Source organism: Wyeomyia smithii, chromosome 3 (assembly GCF_029784165.1).
Source record: "Wyeomyia smithii strain HCP4-BCI-WySm-NY-G18 chromosome 3, ASM2978416v1, whole genome shotgun sequence".
Taxonomy (NCBI): domain Eukaryota; kingdom Metazoa; phylum Arthropoda; class Insecta; order Diptera; family Culicidae; genus Wyeomyia; species Wyeomyia smithii.
The window spans coordinates 261,717,867-261,734,384 of record NC_073696.1 but is presented as its reverse complement, the minus strand read 5'-3'; the positions used below and the strand labels follow the sequence as shown (position 1 = coordinate 261,734,384).

Sequence of the window (16,518 nt, the reverse complement as noted above, 5' to 3'; positions counted from 1 at the left end):
TCAGCGACTAGTGAAGGACTACTACATTTTAGACAACAACTTGCCCAACAATAATAATGAAAAAATAGCTATTTTCCGTCGTCCATCGAAACGCCGTCCACCAAAGGCATTAGCCTTGTACACCGTACAATAATGCCGTATGATGTTTTATTGGATGTGTAATTCGACTGCCCAAATGCAAGGGATGGAGACGGCCGCTGGAATGCTTTTGATCTGCTGTTTTTTCACTTGTTTTTGTTTTTCACAAATCCGTGGAATATTTCATCTCTTGATAATGTGCGAGTTTTATATAGCCGTTATTCGCCTTGCCGCATCGCTAATGCTGCGCTGCGGTGGTCTATGAGGAGGGCGGCGCGCGTGTTTTTGATTTTTTATTGGATTTTCCTTTACTTTATCGGCAGGAGAGATTTCTGCACCTTTATTGAAACGGTCGGTACATCCCCCGAGTGTGTTGGTCTGGTTCAGAATGATAATGGTAAACTTTTCACCCGCATGCTGCTGGTCTGACGACCGAGGGGCAATGGATTCACGAGAGAAACTTTTCCTTTTTACGGTTAAATATTTTGTAATAATAATTCTGTTTCCATGAAGCTGATTTTCCAACTTTTGAGCTCTTATTCATGTCTGTTCATTTTAATTATTTTGTGGTATCTGAACCGCGGAATGCTTTGTGTAATATCTTCCATGGTTGGCAGCAAAGAACGATCGTTTTACGTGAATAGTTATAATAATTGGAACTTGGAAGAAATTAGTATATGAATATTGTTAAATATAACATTCTATATATTCGTATAGTATGGAAAGATTTAAACAAATAGCACCCGTAAGACGATCGGGAATTCCCACATCCTTTCAAGATTTCTTACACCGTGGACTTGCAATAATTCTATCAGCTCACAAGGGCATATTTTATAGTGATGCATCAAGAACGATTGATTCGACGTATTACCAGGAGTTTTCGGTTATCGTAATTCAGTGTTTTTAGCTTCTTTTAAAATATTTATATATATAAAATTTTCAGCCCTAATTTGTATCGGGCGCCACCCCATACATTAAGATGATTGTCAGAGAGATAAATTACAGTACATATTTATGTAAAAAGTATTTATTCGCATTTGCATGAGGCACATATGGAATTAAATAATGCGTAAAAAATAATATGTATACCTAATACTAAAGAATATGAGAAAGTTAGTAGATAAAAACCAACTATTGCTAGTCTAAGAGCTGTGTCGTTATTCAGGATGGCATGATTATCGAAACCTTCACTTTGAGTATTCTGAAATACGTTAAAATAGCATTTTCTACCAGCCAATTGGCGAAAAAACTATACTAATGTTTTTACTTGATTGTTGCTTTGCTTAAATTTGCTATAGATAAACAATTTTCAAAGCCATAATCAGACTTTTTCAAAAATATATTTGGAAGCGCAGTTTTGTCTTAGTAAATTGATTAGAAAAACTTGCCGGCCTGGTTAGAAAGATTCGCAGTAAGTTCGTGATTTTTTCGGCTTAATAAAAATGTGAGTTAATAGTTACGTCTAACATTAAAATGGAAGCAGTCTATCAGTCTATGCGATACAGCAAGCGTGCTCACGCTAAAATCGGTCCTTGCTGATTAAGCAACTCCGGCGGTGGATTATCGATGATAAACTTCAAGTTATACTCTGGCCATTCATACGTCAGCGGTATTTGCAGGTTGTCTGAGCTTTTGTTCAAGTCACTGAACGTATCTAGCATCTTATCGATTAGCGCATTCGGTATAAGTATCTGTACCCAGTAACCTAACACTCCGTACGGTGTTTCTCGGTTAACGAATGAACCTGTCACCGATTCGGCGACAAATGTAACGGCCATATTCTGCGCCTTGAAGGTAAAATGTCGACCGTGGCGTATTCGATCCTTGATGGCAAGAACAAGAAATTTGGCGGCATATGGTGCCAGCGTAAGCTCTATTCCGTTCAGGGGTGAAATTCTTGAAGGTATCTGCGAATGATGAAATGGATTCACCATATCAGATGACCCGGAGTGTTCAAGACCATCGTTAAATTCTTTTTTGATCTCAATGTTACAGGAGGAAATGCTTCGGGTGATTTCCTCTTCTGGGTCAACAATTTCTTTTTTGATATTTGTCATTCTAGGTAACTCCTTGAAGGTGAAATCAGCATTGACACCGGCAAGATCAGAGCCTTCTCGTTCGAGATCAATATCCAACTGTCGGAGAGTTTCAGGGAATAATTCGAACACACTTTTGGATCGGGCCATGTCTGTGATCAACCATGGACCTCCAGTGGTAGGATCTTTTTGAAGCAAGTTCAAAATACCATTACCATTCCATCGAGAGGCTTGCTCAAGTTCTTCGTTTGTTACCCCTACTATCTGTAAGAAATCAACCCATCCGAAAGGGGTTTCTGTGCGGGACATTTGACAATCCTCCGCGATAAGCATATGTTGAATTTGTGACGTTTTGCCATCGAGTGATCTACGCCAAGGAATGTTATCTCCTGCGCACAGTCGATTACCGGATTGAAAAACGTATTTCGCTAGCGACTGCAACAAATTCGCCGGCCAAGTCGGTGGTCTCTCGTTTGGATCATCGGAGGATTTGACCAGTCTAAACGTGAGCTCGAAACCCATCCCAGATCGTGGCTCTAATCCTCCAATAGTGTCTCGATGAACTCTTCCATCTCCATGCAAATCCGAAAGCCCGAAGCTTATATAGTGCCAGTGCGGTGGAATGTTCTGATCCGAGCCGCCGGCATTGTGATACATGCTAATGTAATCGAGGGGATCCTGACCACCCAGCCTGGAAGTAATCAAATTAGATATCACACATTCTTAAACATCGCTGCTATACAAACCAAAATTTCAAAACGGTGGTGACTTGTAGGGGATTTGTTTGATCCGGATAGATCTTCAGACATTGTTCGATTAATTTTTGGAGACCTCGCGGAACCAAACGACGTTTCAAAGGATCTTCTTTTTCACTGACCGTTGTCATATTTCGTTGTATTTAACAATTTTTCGTAAGTGGAAAGGCAGAGAAGTGGTATTTTTAAATTAAAAAAATGGCTGTATACAAAATTCGAAGTTGTGGGTGAAGTGAAATAACTAATGAATGGAGAGGAGGTAAACAACGATTACCGTTACATGGACGACGACATAACGCAGAGAATAACCGTACTGTCAAAGTGTGTCAGGGTGGTATGCACAATGTACAAAGATCCATCATTTTAGTAACCTTGGGAGGAGCTCACCCACACTAATAAAATTATCAACGTAAAATTTATTTGGTTAAATCACATACTTTTTATATGATACTCAGAACATTTTTTCAAATAATGTACATATAAATTTCATAATAAACCTTTTACTTCTTATGGTATGGTTTATAACAGGTATATGCAAATCGCATACTTTTTTTATGTATGCTGCAATATAAAACTTGGCTATGGAAGTTGAAGGCATATTAAAATCTGAGAAACCCGCGTGGCGTGGACTGTAGACGAAATCTTCAATCTTTTAACCAAATGGAGCAACTCAAATGTAAGAATATAATATACAATAGAGTTCACCTATCTGAATAACACCTTCATAGTTAAAGGAATTAAAATGTATATTATATGATGTAACATAAATCATGTACTGTAATAAATTGTGGCAATAAATAATACACTATTTCATACTACGTCGATGAGCATATTCCACAGGTTTTCACACACGAGCGCAATAACACGCTATATTATTCACGCATATAAAGCATATTCGCATGGCATATACAAAATATTATTTGTGTTATGATGATTCTCATTTGAATCAGACTTAATAAAAATGTGTTGCTAACGCATACATGTTATATACAACACACATAACAACTATTTACCAGAGAAAATAAATTTTATTCTGGCCTAAACATAAAATTTAAGTGCTAAAAACGATAATTTTTTTGTGTCACAAATCTATTTTCCATTTGTTAAATCTAATTGCAAAAATTTATGTGATTTTTGTGAAATCTGTCTATATGAGATAGAAGTAGAAGTTTTTAGTAGTGAAACTGGCTACTGTATTACTTTCATTTCATTTAGTCAGTATCAGGTATTGTCAATCAAACAAAAGTCAACATTGATATTCATGGAAAAAATATTTATTTCAATTACGTTCATTTTTCAAGCACCGTTGCCTCGTTTAAATTGTTTATAGCTTCAATCAATTCGGTTTGGGCGATTTGTTTATCTACAGCGAATCTGGCCATAACATTGTCTGAAAGTATAGAATAAAAACATTATATAATGTGTTTATGACGGTATTTGTGTCTGTGTTCAAGCACCCAAACAGAACAAAAAACATACCCAATAGTGTACAAACGCACTGTAGCTCAAAAGCAGCCAGTGGTGTAGTAACGTGCTTCGCGTTTTATGCTGTTTTGCCGCTAAAAGTGTAGCGACTTGTATTTTTGAACGAAAGTTCAACTGCGCATCTAAAAACGTCGTACGGTGTTTTACTGGCTAATTCGTTAAACGCCTTTCGAACCCATTTTCACCGTCCTCTGTTCTTATATACTTAGTTTTTATTGCCAAGAACTCAACAGCTGATAAACTCAGCGAAATGTTCTACAAGTTCTCGGCAGAATTTTTAAGAACTTCGGCAAACGAAACGTGCTGGTTTACGGTAAATCGATATATTTGCTGAATGTTCGTCGAAATATAATTCTGACATTCGTTAAAAACTTCGCCGAGCTCAATCAGCTGTTGGGATGTTTGCCAAATAAATTAGGTGTGTACAAAGGTTTCCAGTTCTGACGTGGGACTACGTCTTTGTTTTCTATACTAGGATGCATTTTGCAAAATTGGAAATAAAACTGGCAAATATTACGTCAGATTTCAAACGTTAATAACAGCATTACCACATGATGGATAATAATAACCAATATGTTGTTAGATAGATAAAATGTAGAACAATTTTGTAATATGCTAGTTACCACGCTAATTTCATTGCTAAGCGGTAAAATTGATAAAAAGTTTCAATGACAAATTTACGCGAATAATGAACCAATTACATGCGACACCATCCGTTTCCTGTGATTTTCTCAGTATCAATATCGAAATAAAAATTGACAGAGTCTCCCCGTCTCATTAGGTCAATTTATTTTTGCTTCCATGAGCTTAGACTAATATGATTTCTCGAAGGTAAACGTTTTCCGAAAAGTCAATCCCCATTCTTGAACAATTTCTAAACCTGTTTTCAGAACCTAATAAAAACTGATGTCTTGAAAGAAAACATGCTGGTAAAAGCAACCGTACCACTGGAGTAAAGAACCGCAGGTCTCTCGTCGTCTATGATTGCAGCGGTACTTTTCTATTCGTACATTTCAGCGGTACACTTCTATTCGTACTGCAGCGGTACTATTCGTACTGCAGCAGTACTATTCGTATTGCAGTGGTACACTTTTGTTGGTACATTTATATTCGTGTACAATCGAGAAAAAACTGCAATGCTGCTGTTCATGGTGACTGAAAGTTTATCTCGTAAATATTATTACCATAAATTACTCAAAAAGGATTGTAAATTTTTGCAATGGATTATAATTTAATTTTATCTTCGATATTCACTAAACAATCGTGACCGGATAGTATCGAAAGAGTAAATTCCCAAAAACACAAATTTCTAGAAGAGTAAGAGCCGGCGAATGCTTGTGAATTTTTGTTTTTTTTTTACTATGATTCATTCAGAATCTCTTTTTACATTTCAAAATTGTTAGATGATATATTATTATTCTAAGCTTCACCATAACAAATGTATATTAGCTATCTCCGTAATACAGCGAATGCAATTGTAGGTATTGTGTTTTTTTTTCTTTTATTCTCAGGCTCATCCACACAAAATCTTCTCTCCAGACTTAGTAACCGCTGATCTAAAGCTTCGATAATATCATATACTACAGCACGTTATATGCTGTTAGAGTGATGGCTTGCAGAAGGATAAGGTCGATAAGAAAAAAAGAAGGTTATTAAGTCTGAATGAGAAGACAAAAGGCACTATAAAACGGAGCAGGTTACTTCTTAATAAGTAGCACTGCAAAAGGATAAAAAACCAAAAAATGTGCGAACACCAAAAACGTTCGGACAATGCCACAAAAGATAAAAACAAAACTACTGGTCGCAGTGGGGTCCATACAAAAAAAAAAAAAAAAAGTTGGGTAACGCTGGCATTTGCAGTCAAAGAAATCCCGAAAAAAGATACCATGTTTTTATCGTCGAGAATAACGAATGGACAATGTTTTTCATTGTAATCATAAAAACATGATAATTTTACCGTGAGCTTCAATGTTTACGGGTTTTTGTCATTACCCTGTTATGATCGGTCTAATAACGTTTTTTGTTGTTGAATCCACCACCAACAATAATTTTACTTTGTAGAACCTTATCAATGACTTCGGATTGTAGGGAAAAAATGCTTGAAAAAATCCTGTTAATATACATAACAATTTTTCATGGTAAAAATGGCAAAAATAATGTTTTTTTCGAGTTCTGTACAATGATATTGGATGTGAAATTGATTTATTTTCAATTGAAAACATAGGTCCTTATTGAAGAAGAAGAAGCGAGCTGGACCAGTTTTTATATTGCAGATGGCGAGTTGGCTGGATTTTGCGTAGTAGATCGTCTGTCACCAGCCAAGTTTCACTCGCGTTCTCTAATACAATATTTTGGCCGCCTCGTCAGTGACTGCTGGCGAAGTGAGCTGCTCGCCGCGTCTTCTGTTATAGGGGCCATAGTCAAATTATGGTATAACTTGTTCTACTAGGTTTTTTGGGATGTGCAGAGATTAGCGGCGAAATTACGGACTGTCTATGTTCTTGGATTTTTATAAATTTTAGTTTTTTACTGTTTGTTTTGTGTTTGTTGTTTGTTTTACCATTTGCATAGTCGGATACTTTATAGTGATTTTTATGACAATGTCTACTAAATATTTCTAGGAAATTTAGTGAATGATAAAGATTTGCCGTTAACTCGACAGCTTTAACATCTGGCGAAATGCTCAGAATTAAAAAAGTTAAACACTTCGCTAAATTCCTAAGTTTTTGGCGATTAGGTGCGTAGCACTTGGAAAAAAAATTGTCCAGATTTATGACTTATGCCATTTCCAGAGCGATTTGAAAATAATTTGGCTGGCGCGGAGAAATTTCGCTTTTTACCCAGAGACCCGGAAATTATCTCCCAGACCCGAAGAAAATTCGCGTTCACCCGGAGATCACCTTCCAGACCCTATCAGTGATACATTTTGATGCTGTTTCGTAAGGTAATTTTTCAAATGTTTGATTTTCTGCAATTATCATTTAACTTACACATGGTTGACTCGTCCTTAACGCGAAAAAATAAATAAGTCAACCGATCGAAACAAATGTTGTCAAAGATGTTTGAAAACCATGATAATCCCCCGATGTTATCGCCAGCACTCTTCAAAGGAATTTGCCATTAGGTGCTAAGCGGAAACACATAAATCTTCCACTTCCGAAGAAAAAAAAGATCATCGAAAGAGCTCAAGGAGAACGTGCTTGAACTGATTTGCTAGCTCTTGGAAGGAAATGAGTGTTTCGGGATCATGAAAAAAATATTGCAGTTGATTAGGACCCAACAACAACGTTTAACGTAAAATTTCTTTCTTAACCTTGTTATTTCTCATGAAAATTTATTACTCTTCATCGATTTTGGTTACGTCTCATGAATTCTAAATGAACATTCTTATAACTTATTGAAATAAATGTTTTTTAAGTATTTTTTCAAGATACACTTTAATTTCCCTTCAAAATCTTTAATTTCAATTTGACATGAGATTTTTACATGTAGTTGATTTGCAATCGAGTCATGTTCCAAGCAGCCCAAACCAGTGAATTTCGACTTTACTACTGAATTCGGTTGGATTTTATTTTATGTCTGTAGCTTCTACATTAGCGTGGAAACCAAATTAAAATGGATTATCTTCGCGTTCTAAAATTAACAAACATAGCAAATTACTCGTTAACTCTAGAGCTCTAAAGCATTTTTTCTCAGTGTTTCTTAGCTGTTTCTTTGTCTATCCTTCGTAAAATGTTACGAGAGCTTCCCGAATCGTAACGTTACTTCCTCTGCCTTTTGTCGTCATCATCGCCTCGTTATCTGCTCTGCTGCAGAGTCTATGTTTATAATAAGAGTCCCGCAAAGATGAAACCAAAGGAACCAAATCAGTGTCAAACGAGGGTACCAATCGAGCAATGTAAATAAACAAGGTGATAATGTTAGGAGTGGATGAAAAGTGTTGTAATTGAGCGTAATAAAGAACATGTGTTTTTCCAAAGTTTCACTTACACATTTTAATCCAACATTAAACCTGTACACTGGTTCACTTAAATTTAACAAAACATCACCGGTGTAATCTTTCAAAACTGTGTACCTTGTGAAGAATTTCAAAAAATGATATTCGCTTATGCATGGTGAAAAACAGAACTGTATAGTTCTTGGCAACAAACGGCACAAAAACTGTGTTGCCGAAACGATAGATTTTCTCTTCGCGCGACTCTATATACACATAGACTCTGCTCTGCTGCTGTCGTTGTCTTGCCGCATGTGTTACATAAGTTCGGGTGGAGAAAATTCTTTCCTGCACTCGTAATAGTGGTCAAAATGTTATCGTCGCTAAGAAATGTGTTGAAAGTTGGTTCCCAGCTCCAGCAGATCAATTTTGCTGAACAATTTAGCCGGAGCTATGCGGCCAAAGCGGCGACTAAGGCGGCCGCCGGTGCGCAAGGTAAAGTTGTCGCCGTAATCGGTGCCGTCGTTGATGTACAGTTCGATGATAACCTTCCACCCATCCTCAATGCACTGGAAGTTCAAGGCCGTGAATCCAGGCTGGTGCTCGAGGTGGCCCAACATCTCGGCGAGAACACTGTCCGTACTATTGCTATGGATGGTACGGAGGGACTAGTGCGCGGGCAACGGGTACTGGATACCGGATTTCCTATCCGTATCCCAGTCGGAGCGGAAACGTTAGGTCGTATTATCAACGTCATCGGTGAGCCAATCGACGAGCGTGGCCCTATTGATACCAACCTCTCGGCACCGATCCATGCCGAAGCTCCTGAGTTCATCGAAATGAGCGTTGAGCAGGAAATTTTAGTAACCGGAATAAAGGTTGTGGATCTCCTCGCTCCGTACGCTAAAGGTGGTAAAATTGGTCTATTCGGAGGTGCTGGCGTTGGTAAAACCGTATTGATTATGGAACTGATCAACAATGTGGCCAAGGCGCATGGTGGCTACTCTGTGTTTGCTGGAGTGGGCGAACGAACCCGTGAGGGTAACGATTTGTACAATGAAATGATTGAGGGCGGTGTTATCTCACTGAAGGACAAGTCCTCTAAGGTAGCACTTGTGTACGGACAAATGAATGAGCCACCCGGTGCTCGCGCTCGTGTTGCCCTTACCGGTTTGACTGTTGCTGAGTATTTCCGCGATCAGGAAGGTCAAGATGTGCTGCTGTTTATCGATAACATTTTCCGCTTCACCCAAGCCGGTTCCGAAGTATCTGCTCTGTTGGGTCGTATTCCATCTGCTGTCGGTTATCAACCAACCCTGGCCACGGACATGGGTAGCATGCAGGAGCGTATTACCACTACCAAGAAAGGTATGGCAATTCGACACTGAAGTAACAATATCAAAATTTTCACACTATTATGCTGTTTTTCACTTTAGGCTCTATCACTTCGGTGCAGGCTATCTACGTACCGGCTGACGATTTGACTGATCCCGCTCCGGCCACTACATTCGCTCACTTGGACGCAACAACTGTGTTGTCACGTGCCATTGCCGAACTGGGAATTTACCCGGCCGTAGATCCCTTGGATTCAACATCCCGTATTATGGATCCCAACATCATTGGCGCCGAACATTACAATATTGCCCGTGGTGTGCAGAAAATTCTGCAAGATTACAAATCACTTCAGGACATTATCGCCATTCTCGGTATGGACGAGTTGTCCGAGGAAGATAAATTGACCGTAGCCCGTGCCCGTAAGATTCAACGATTCCTGTCGCAGCCCTTCCAGGTTGCTGAGGTGTTCACCGGCCACGCAGGAAAGCTGGTGCCATTGGAGGAAACTATCAAAGGATTCACTAAGATTTTGAATGGCGAGCTGGATCATCTGCCGGAGGTCGCCTTCTACATGGTCGGTCCGATTGAGGAGGTCGTAGAAAAGGCCGAACGCTTGGCGAAGGAAGCAGCTTGAATTGATAATTATTTAACAAACAGATAAGCACTTTAAAATCGAATGCTATACTATGGCATAATGTGTATTGTTCGGAGCTAACGTAAATAAACTGAAAAACATAAACCGGTAGTTGTGATTTTTTTCTAGTAAAATATTCACAAAATGAAATGTTATAAAGCTAAATCCCCGGAATTTAATTTATGGGGAAGTCCGAGGACGATAAAATTTAATCTCACATGTCAATGAAATGATTTCGGCATTATGCATATCACAGTAGATATAAAGGAACAATTAACCTCATTTTATTACTAACTGAAACAAAGTCAAAAAGTGACAATCGCCACTAGAAAAATGTTTACACTATACAACGGTAAAAGTCAAAATATAAATATCAAGGTTTATCGGAATCCCGGCGTACGAGCCTTAGGAGTCTGCGTTTTGTTTTTTTACTTTTCGTCTGTGTGTTACGGAGCTACTTACATGGTCACTCGACGGTTTCGGAGTCTTTCCGCTTCCCTTAGGGGGTCTACCTCTTGGTCTTCGTACCACCACTTCGGAACTTGAGGAACCAGTAGAGCTTTCTCTGCTGGCGCCAGCTACGTCGACTACCGGAGAGCTGACGGGTGTCGTTATGTCAATCACCCCCGAGGTATCAAACACGAGCCGTGTTTTGGTTTTAGGTTTGTTTGAACTGTTGGTGCTACTAATTGCGTTTGCTAATTTCCGATCCGAGTATTTTCGAAGTGAAAGTGCACCGTTGTTTGTTTCGGTAACTGAGAGATTTTCGAATAGACTGGTATTCACAACGTCCTCTTGGTCCGTTGAATTATCCAAAACAATTATATCGCTCGACTCCTTAGAAAATAATTTTTTGCTTCCCACGAGCGATTTTAGTAACACGTCACGATAGGAACCGTTCAAAGATTGATCAACTTGTTTCTCCTCAACGTCGGGGGAAGTGGATTCGACGGTATCTTTGAGTCGTGGAAAAGCCATAGCTAACTTTGGTTTTTTGCTTGTAGACCGACATTTAGCCCTGCCTGCGATTGGGCCACTCACTTTGGGGGTGCTACAATCGATTCCTTTGATCAGTGTGTCTTTGAACGACTCGTTCGAGGAGGACGTTTTAACGGTAGGGCTAAGAGCGATACGCTTTTTTCTAGTGGATTTCGGAGCTGCAGGAGTCTCTCCGTCAGGTTTTTTCTTGCGTCCTTTCTTCTTAGGCGAAAAGCCTGCTTCCTTCGGATTTGAGCCGAACAAATTTGTGTTGGATTTTTTTATAGTGAAACCGGTGGAATTCTCCGGTGAATCGATGAATATGCTAACCGCTTTTGGTTTTTTCTCCGAGGCAACAGACAGACCAGATATGGCAGTTATTATTTCCGATTCTTGAGTGTAGTCTTTAGTGAGGTATGTCTTCAGATGCTTACGAGCAACCTGCTTCAGCAGGTCGTCTGCTCGACAGGCTGTTCTAGGAACTATTTTATTCGTTCTAACCTTAGGTGTTTTCAATTCCAAACGTCCAACATCTAGCAGAGATGTTATTTCAAGATCAGGGTTATTTTTCAGGAAATCTTCGTAGCTAAGTACTGATACTGATTCTTTCGTGGCTGTTGAATTCTCTATGTCTTGAAGAGACAGTAGATTCATTTGGATTTCCTCGATCATTACTAGCTCATGGTTCCCCTCACCTTTGATAACCTCAATGCTTGTCTCGAACAGCCTGCGGGCCTCCTTTAACTCACCACTTTTTACTAGATACTGACCGTAATGCATGAATGATCTTGCTAGAAAGAATATAAATTCTTCTCGATACCCCATCAAATCAGGAGTTTTGCTGTAATAAGTCCGCTTTCGATCCCAATGATTCACTATTATTTGGTATAGGTTTTTACACTCGTCGAAACGTTGCTGCAAAAATGCCAACCGAGCGTAGCCAGCAGCGGCTATTATTGCTAAACATTTATACTGAGGGTACCGACAGTACTGACAAGTACAGCTTGTATGGTGCTGAATTATGTATTGTCTTCCATCCACTTGGGATTCGGGCAGTAGATTGGGTGAACAGCTTCGTTTCTGGAAATGTGAAACAACATAAGTTTTGATTTATATCCCTGCTGAGAACGACATACCGATGGGGATTTTAAATATTTGGCAGCTTTTCTGGTTTGATCTACTGGACTGGAACGGTCATCGAGTTCGATTAATGGTATCTCCATTTGTTCGTATACTTGCTGGATGGATTCGACCGATTTGCTGGACAGTTGATCCTTACGATCTGTTTCAAGCGGCCGAAACATCAATATTCGATCCATGTACGTGAGCAGCATCTGCAAAACAAGAAAATTTATTATTATACCTATTGAATAACCCTTTTTACTAGATAACTGTAACCATTACTCACCCGACATTTATCGAACTTTTCGCTATCGGCACTGAAAGCAGCGTACAAGGCAAACACCTGTAAGGCCCGTAAGCCAGCTCCTCGTCGCAAGATAAAGCGCAAAATTTGCTCCACATATGGTTCGATAATTTCTCCGGCGCTGTAGCGCGGTATCAAATAGCGCACCGTATCGATCGTCATCTCCAACGTTGCGGTGGTCACACTGAAGGTGTGATCGGTTTGCAGCTTCTGTATCTCATTAAAGTGGCTCAACATCATACGGATGAATATTCGCGGGGGCATTTCGCATGGCGTTGATAGCCCGTAGCAAGTGATCAGTCGAAACAAGACGTGATAGGTGCGACCACGAACGATAGAAACGGTACTCGAGCAGTGCGTAGACAGTTGCTTGAGAAGCGGGTTAAGTTTTTGCAACGACGCAACGGCCGCTTTTAGAGCACCCTTGTGGGCATTGTTCAACGCTACTGCTAAGTAGAGACTCAGAAAATGGTATCGACGTGTCTCAGGAACGGACAAAAAGTTTGACTCGTGGTTTTCGATTATCTCGACTGTTTTGTTAATCAGTTGTTCTAGTGTTGGCACCCACTGAAGTTTGCAGTAAAGCGGATCTTGTAATAACTCTAGAAAAAGTTGATGATTTTCAATTAGAAAACCCAGCGAACGACATAAGTCCAGCGGACGATCTGCTTTCTGGCTCACGAGTACGTAGCAAAGCAGCTGCAGTTCTACCGATCGTTTGGGGTGATGAAAAATCTGATAAAAATGGCAAATGTTGCTCAACATTGAGGAGATTTGATTCAGCGAATAGATCAGGTTGAAATGCTGGAAGGAAGATTCTGCCATTGTCATAACCATCTGCCGAAAATTGCTGTAGGTTTCCTCCAGGAGTTCAACACTTGCAGCTTCATTGTCCATCAGATTTTCCTGCAGAACTTCATTAATTTGGTCATTCTGGAGAGAGTCCTTGTGTAGTGGGCAGTTTTTCAGCCGGGAGACGATCGTTTTCGAGTGCGATTCGTACGCGTAATAACTCAGCACTGCCAGTGAACCATATCGTCGAATTTTATCAATGTTAGTATCCGGGCGAGCATTTTTAATTTTACTTGTAAGTTTTTCTACTATTTTCTCTGATAATTGCGAAAAAGTACCATCTTGAAGCATGTAGATAGTCATTCCTAGCTTTAATGGATCAGCTCGAAGTTTCAAAAGCAGGTGAATGTAATCCAGAGTTTTTGAAGGTTTGAAACGGGAAGCCCAACTAATTTCCGCAAAAAGTATTGTAACTTTGTCCGAGTCACTGAGCTGTTCGTTCGGAAAACCAAATGTTTCACGGTCGCTGCGCTCTATCAGCTCGATCAAATTCATGTCTTGTAGTTTTTCATCGCTGGAGTTCATTTGATAATTCACAACAATATAGGCTGCCTCTTCTATTTCTTTGAAATCTCCTGCGACAACCGTCTCATCTCGTAAAGCTAGCATTATTCTTATCAATTTGATATCAATGATTGTAGCGCAACACAGCGTTTCTTTCAGACAATTTTCCATCAGTCTCATCAAATAGTTGGGTGTTAGAAAGTCGAACTTATACCTATATTTATAATCGATTAATGTTCGCACTAACTCGATAAGATCCTTATCCGTGAAACTCCGTGAGCAAATTCTCACCCAATTTACTGTATATCGTAATGCAGAGTCAATCAAGGAAAGCTTCTTTTCACAGCTCATGGCTTCCAGCGTTAGCAGTTGATTCCGAATAAATCCGTTCACCACAGCAAACAGCTCCGGCGTTATATCCTTGCCTTCTTTGGCCGCTATCATAGCCTCTTGGGCTACCATTGACGCTATATAATCAACCAAATGTCGATCAGAGTTAGAGCAGCGAGAGCAAACTTGCGAAAGACTTTTCGGGCAGTGCCGAACGAACTTGGTAAGCGTTTTGCATAGGTCTATGACCTCCAGCGCAATTCCTTGGGCGCGCTGTTTGAGCTGACCGAGATGAATTCGCATTTGCATCACAATGAAAACAACCAAATCTATCAAAAGCGGATCAGAGACGAAGCTAACTGCTAAAACGCGTAGCTGATCCGAGATTCCCGTCAATTTATGCACGTCTGGTACGAAATCAGATTGAAAATTCAAGTACATTTTCAAAATTTCAACAAAACTAGCGACGGGTTTTTGCTCAATAACATCGAAAATTTCCACAAATCCAGCAAACTCTAGGTATTGCTTATTGACTTCGCCTAAACTTAGTATGCTTTCCAGATAGGAAATGCTTTTCGAAAATAGACCAACTATTTCTTTTTCACTGAACTTCGCTTCTTTCCGGAATATATCAACAAACGTCCGAAACAATTGCGAAGCTTTCGTTGATTCTAAATTGAATATTCTATAAAGCAAAGCTGTGGAATTGTTGAACATATCGTGAAAGATCGTTAAAGCTTTACTCCGCTCTTCTCCAGTTTCGGCAAGGGACCAATGCCTCACCAGTTGTAAAGTAACCGTACAAATAAAATCTAATCCATCCGACAAACATTGCTCCATTGCGGAGGAACTAGTCTTTGGTTTTCGGGCATTTAAATCGCAAACTACTTTGAGTGCCACTTTGCTAACACGATAAAACAAATCTTGGTGTTCTCCCATTGGACATTGATTCAGTAATTTACAACACTGTATGGTCATCAGTCTTTTGTTCTAAAAGTTTAAACAAACATTAGAAAAAAGGTAAAATTTACAATGTATGCTACCTACCTCTTTACCGAAAATTTTTGCTATCACATTATTAACGTACGGCACGAAACTTTTTTTAATAGCCACATTCGCTTCTTGACACTGCTCGAGCAAATAGGAAAATGATTCGAATAACACTTCGCGGTGATCTTGCTGTTCGTCTTCCAGTTCCATGTAGACGTCCAGCAGTTCTTTGAAAATGTAAAGGGCCGCTTTTTCCCGGTCTACCTGTTTGGCTATAGTTTTTAACAGATCTCGCATTTCGGGAACCGTTCTGGCGGCACTCGACTTTCGAGCGAAACCTTTCCTCAGTAGGTCTAACTTGGCGCTGAAGGACATTTTCAGCTCAGGCTGATTTTACCGGCTATCACTTCACTATAAAAAAAAACAGCCGAGGTTATGATCGCATTGTTTATTCAAAACAGTTTGAAACGTTACCGTTAGCGAAATGTATTTTTGAATATTGTTCCACACGATCCTGCTAGAGAAAACTTTGAATAGAGTATTTACAATCTACTTTCCGATGGCAAATGTTACACAGATAAAGTACACTTTTATTAGTTTATTAAACTAAATATTAAGATTTTAACAGTTGGCGTTGAAATCCCGCTTCCAATTGTAATCATTGAGTTTCGTTTTCATTTTGTTCCCCTATTCAACATATTTTTTTCCTGTGGGTTACCTTGTGTGTTACCAGCGTCTCAAATTAGCACATAACGTTTTGTAACGGTCCGTTTGTTAACCGCCACACTGCACACCAATGATGCCAGGTTAGAAGAATAAATGAAATGTGTTGTTGAGAAGCACTCACTGTGGTGTTCAAGTGTGTATAGCAATAAGTGACTTTTCACCTACGCACACTAATGAACGTGTAAACTCATGGAAATTTGCTTTTGTTTCCTCCAAACTGTAAATCATCGCATCTCGTTGCTCCGACTTTTTATCACTTTTTACCATTTTTGGTCGATAATGTTCAGCAGCTTCCCCCGATTCATGATCACGAATGAAAAATTCATTCAGAAACGAGTTTAGAACTTATAATAAGTATTCAACTGAATATTTGTCCAGCTGCCAAAAACATGGCATAGCAAACAAAAAGGCGATTTGTAAATACTTTCCTTAACTAGGTGCACTAATACATTCGT

At 39.4% G+C, this 16,518-nt stretch overlaps 3 protein-coding genes across 3 annotated transcripts; 1 reads left to right on the top strand and 2 right to left on the bottom strand.

Annotated features, from left to right (window-relative positions):
* Window positions 1–1,017: 1,017 nt before the first annotated feature.
* LOC129732892 (suppressor of fused homolog) lies at window positions 1,018–3,171 on the bottom strand. The gene is made up of 2 exons (XM_055694278.1): window positions 2,861–3,171; window positions 1,018–2,805 (listed from the first exon to the last, which is right to left on the bottom strand). The coding sequence occupies exons 1-2, from the start codon at window positions 2,998–3,000 to the stop codon at window positions 1,593–1,595; spliced, it is 1,353 nt and encodes a 450-aa protein (XP_055550253.1). The 5' UTR covers window positions 3,001–3,171; the 3' UTR covers window positions 1,018–1,592.
* Window positions 3,172–8,569: 5,398 nt separating this feature from the next.
* Window positions 8,570–10,362, top strand: LOC129732891 (ATP synthase subunit beta, mitochondrial). The gene is made up of 2 exons (XM_055694276.1): window positions 8,570–9,656; window positions 9,725–10,362. Exons 1-2 carry the CDS (start codon window positions 8,660–8,662, stop codon window positions 10,255–10,257), a joined length of 1,530 nt encoding a protein of 509 aa, XP_055550251.1. The 5' UTR covers window positions 8,570–8,659; the 3' UTR covers window positions 10,258–10,362.
* A 157-nt stretch (window positions 10,363–10,519) lies between these two features.
* LOC129732890 (uncharacterized) lies at window positions 10,520–16,008 on the bottom strand. The gene is made up of 5 exons (XM_055694275.1): window positions 15,812–16,008; window positions 15,395–15,748; window positions 12,644–15,337; window positions 12,372–12,569; window positions 10,520–12,315 (listed from the first exon to the last, which is right to left on the bottom strand). The coding sequence occupies exons 2-5, from the start codon at window positions 15,710–15,712 to the stop codon at window positions 10,663–10,665; spliced, it is 4,863 nt and encodes a 1,620-aa protein (XP_055550250.1). The 5' UTR covers window positions 15,713–15,748; window positions 15,812–16,008; the 3' UTR covers window positions 10,520–10,662.
* Between the last annotated feature and the right edge of the window lie 510 nt (window positions 16,009–16,518).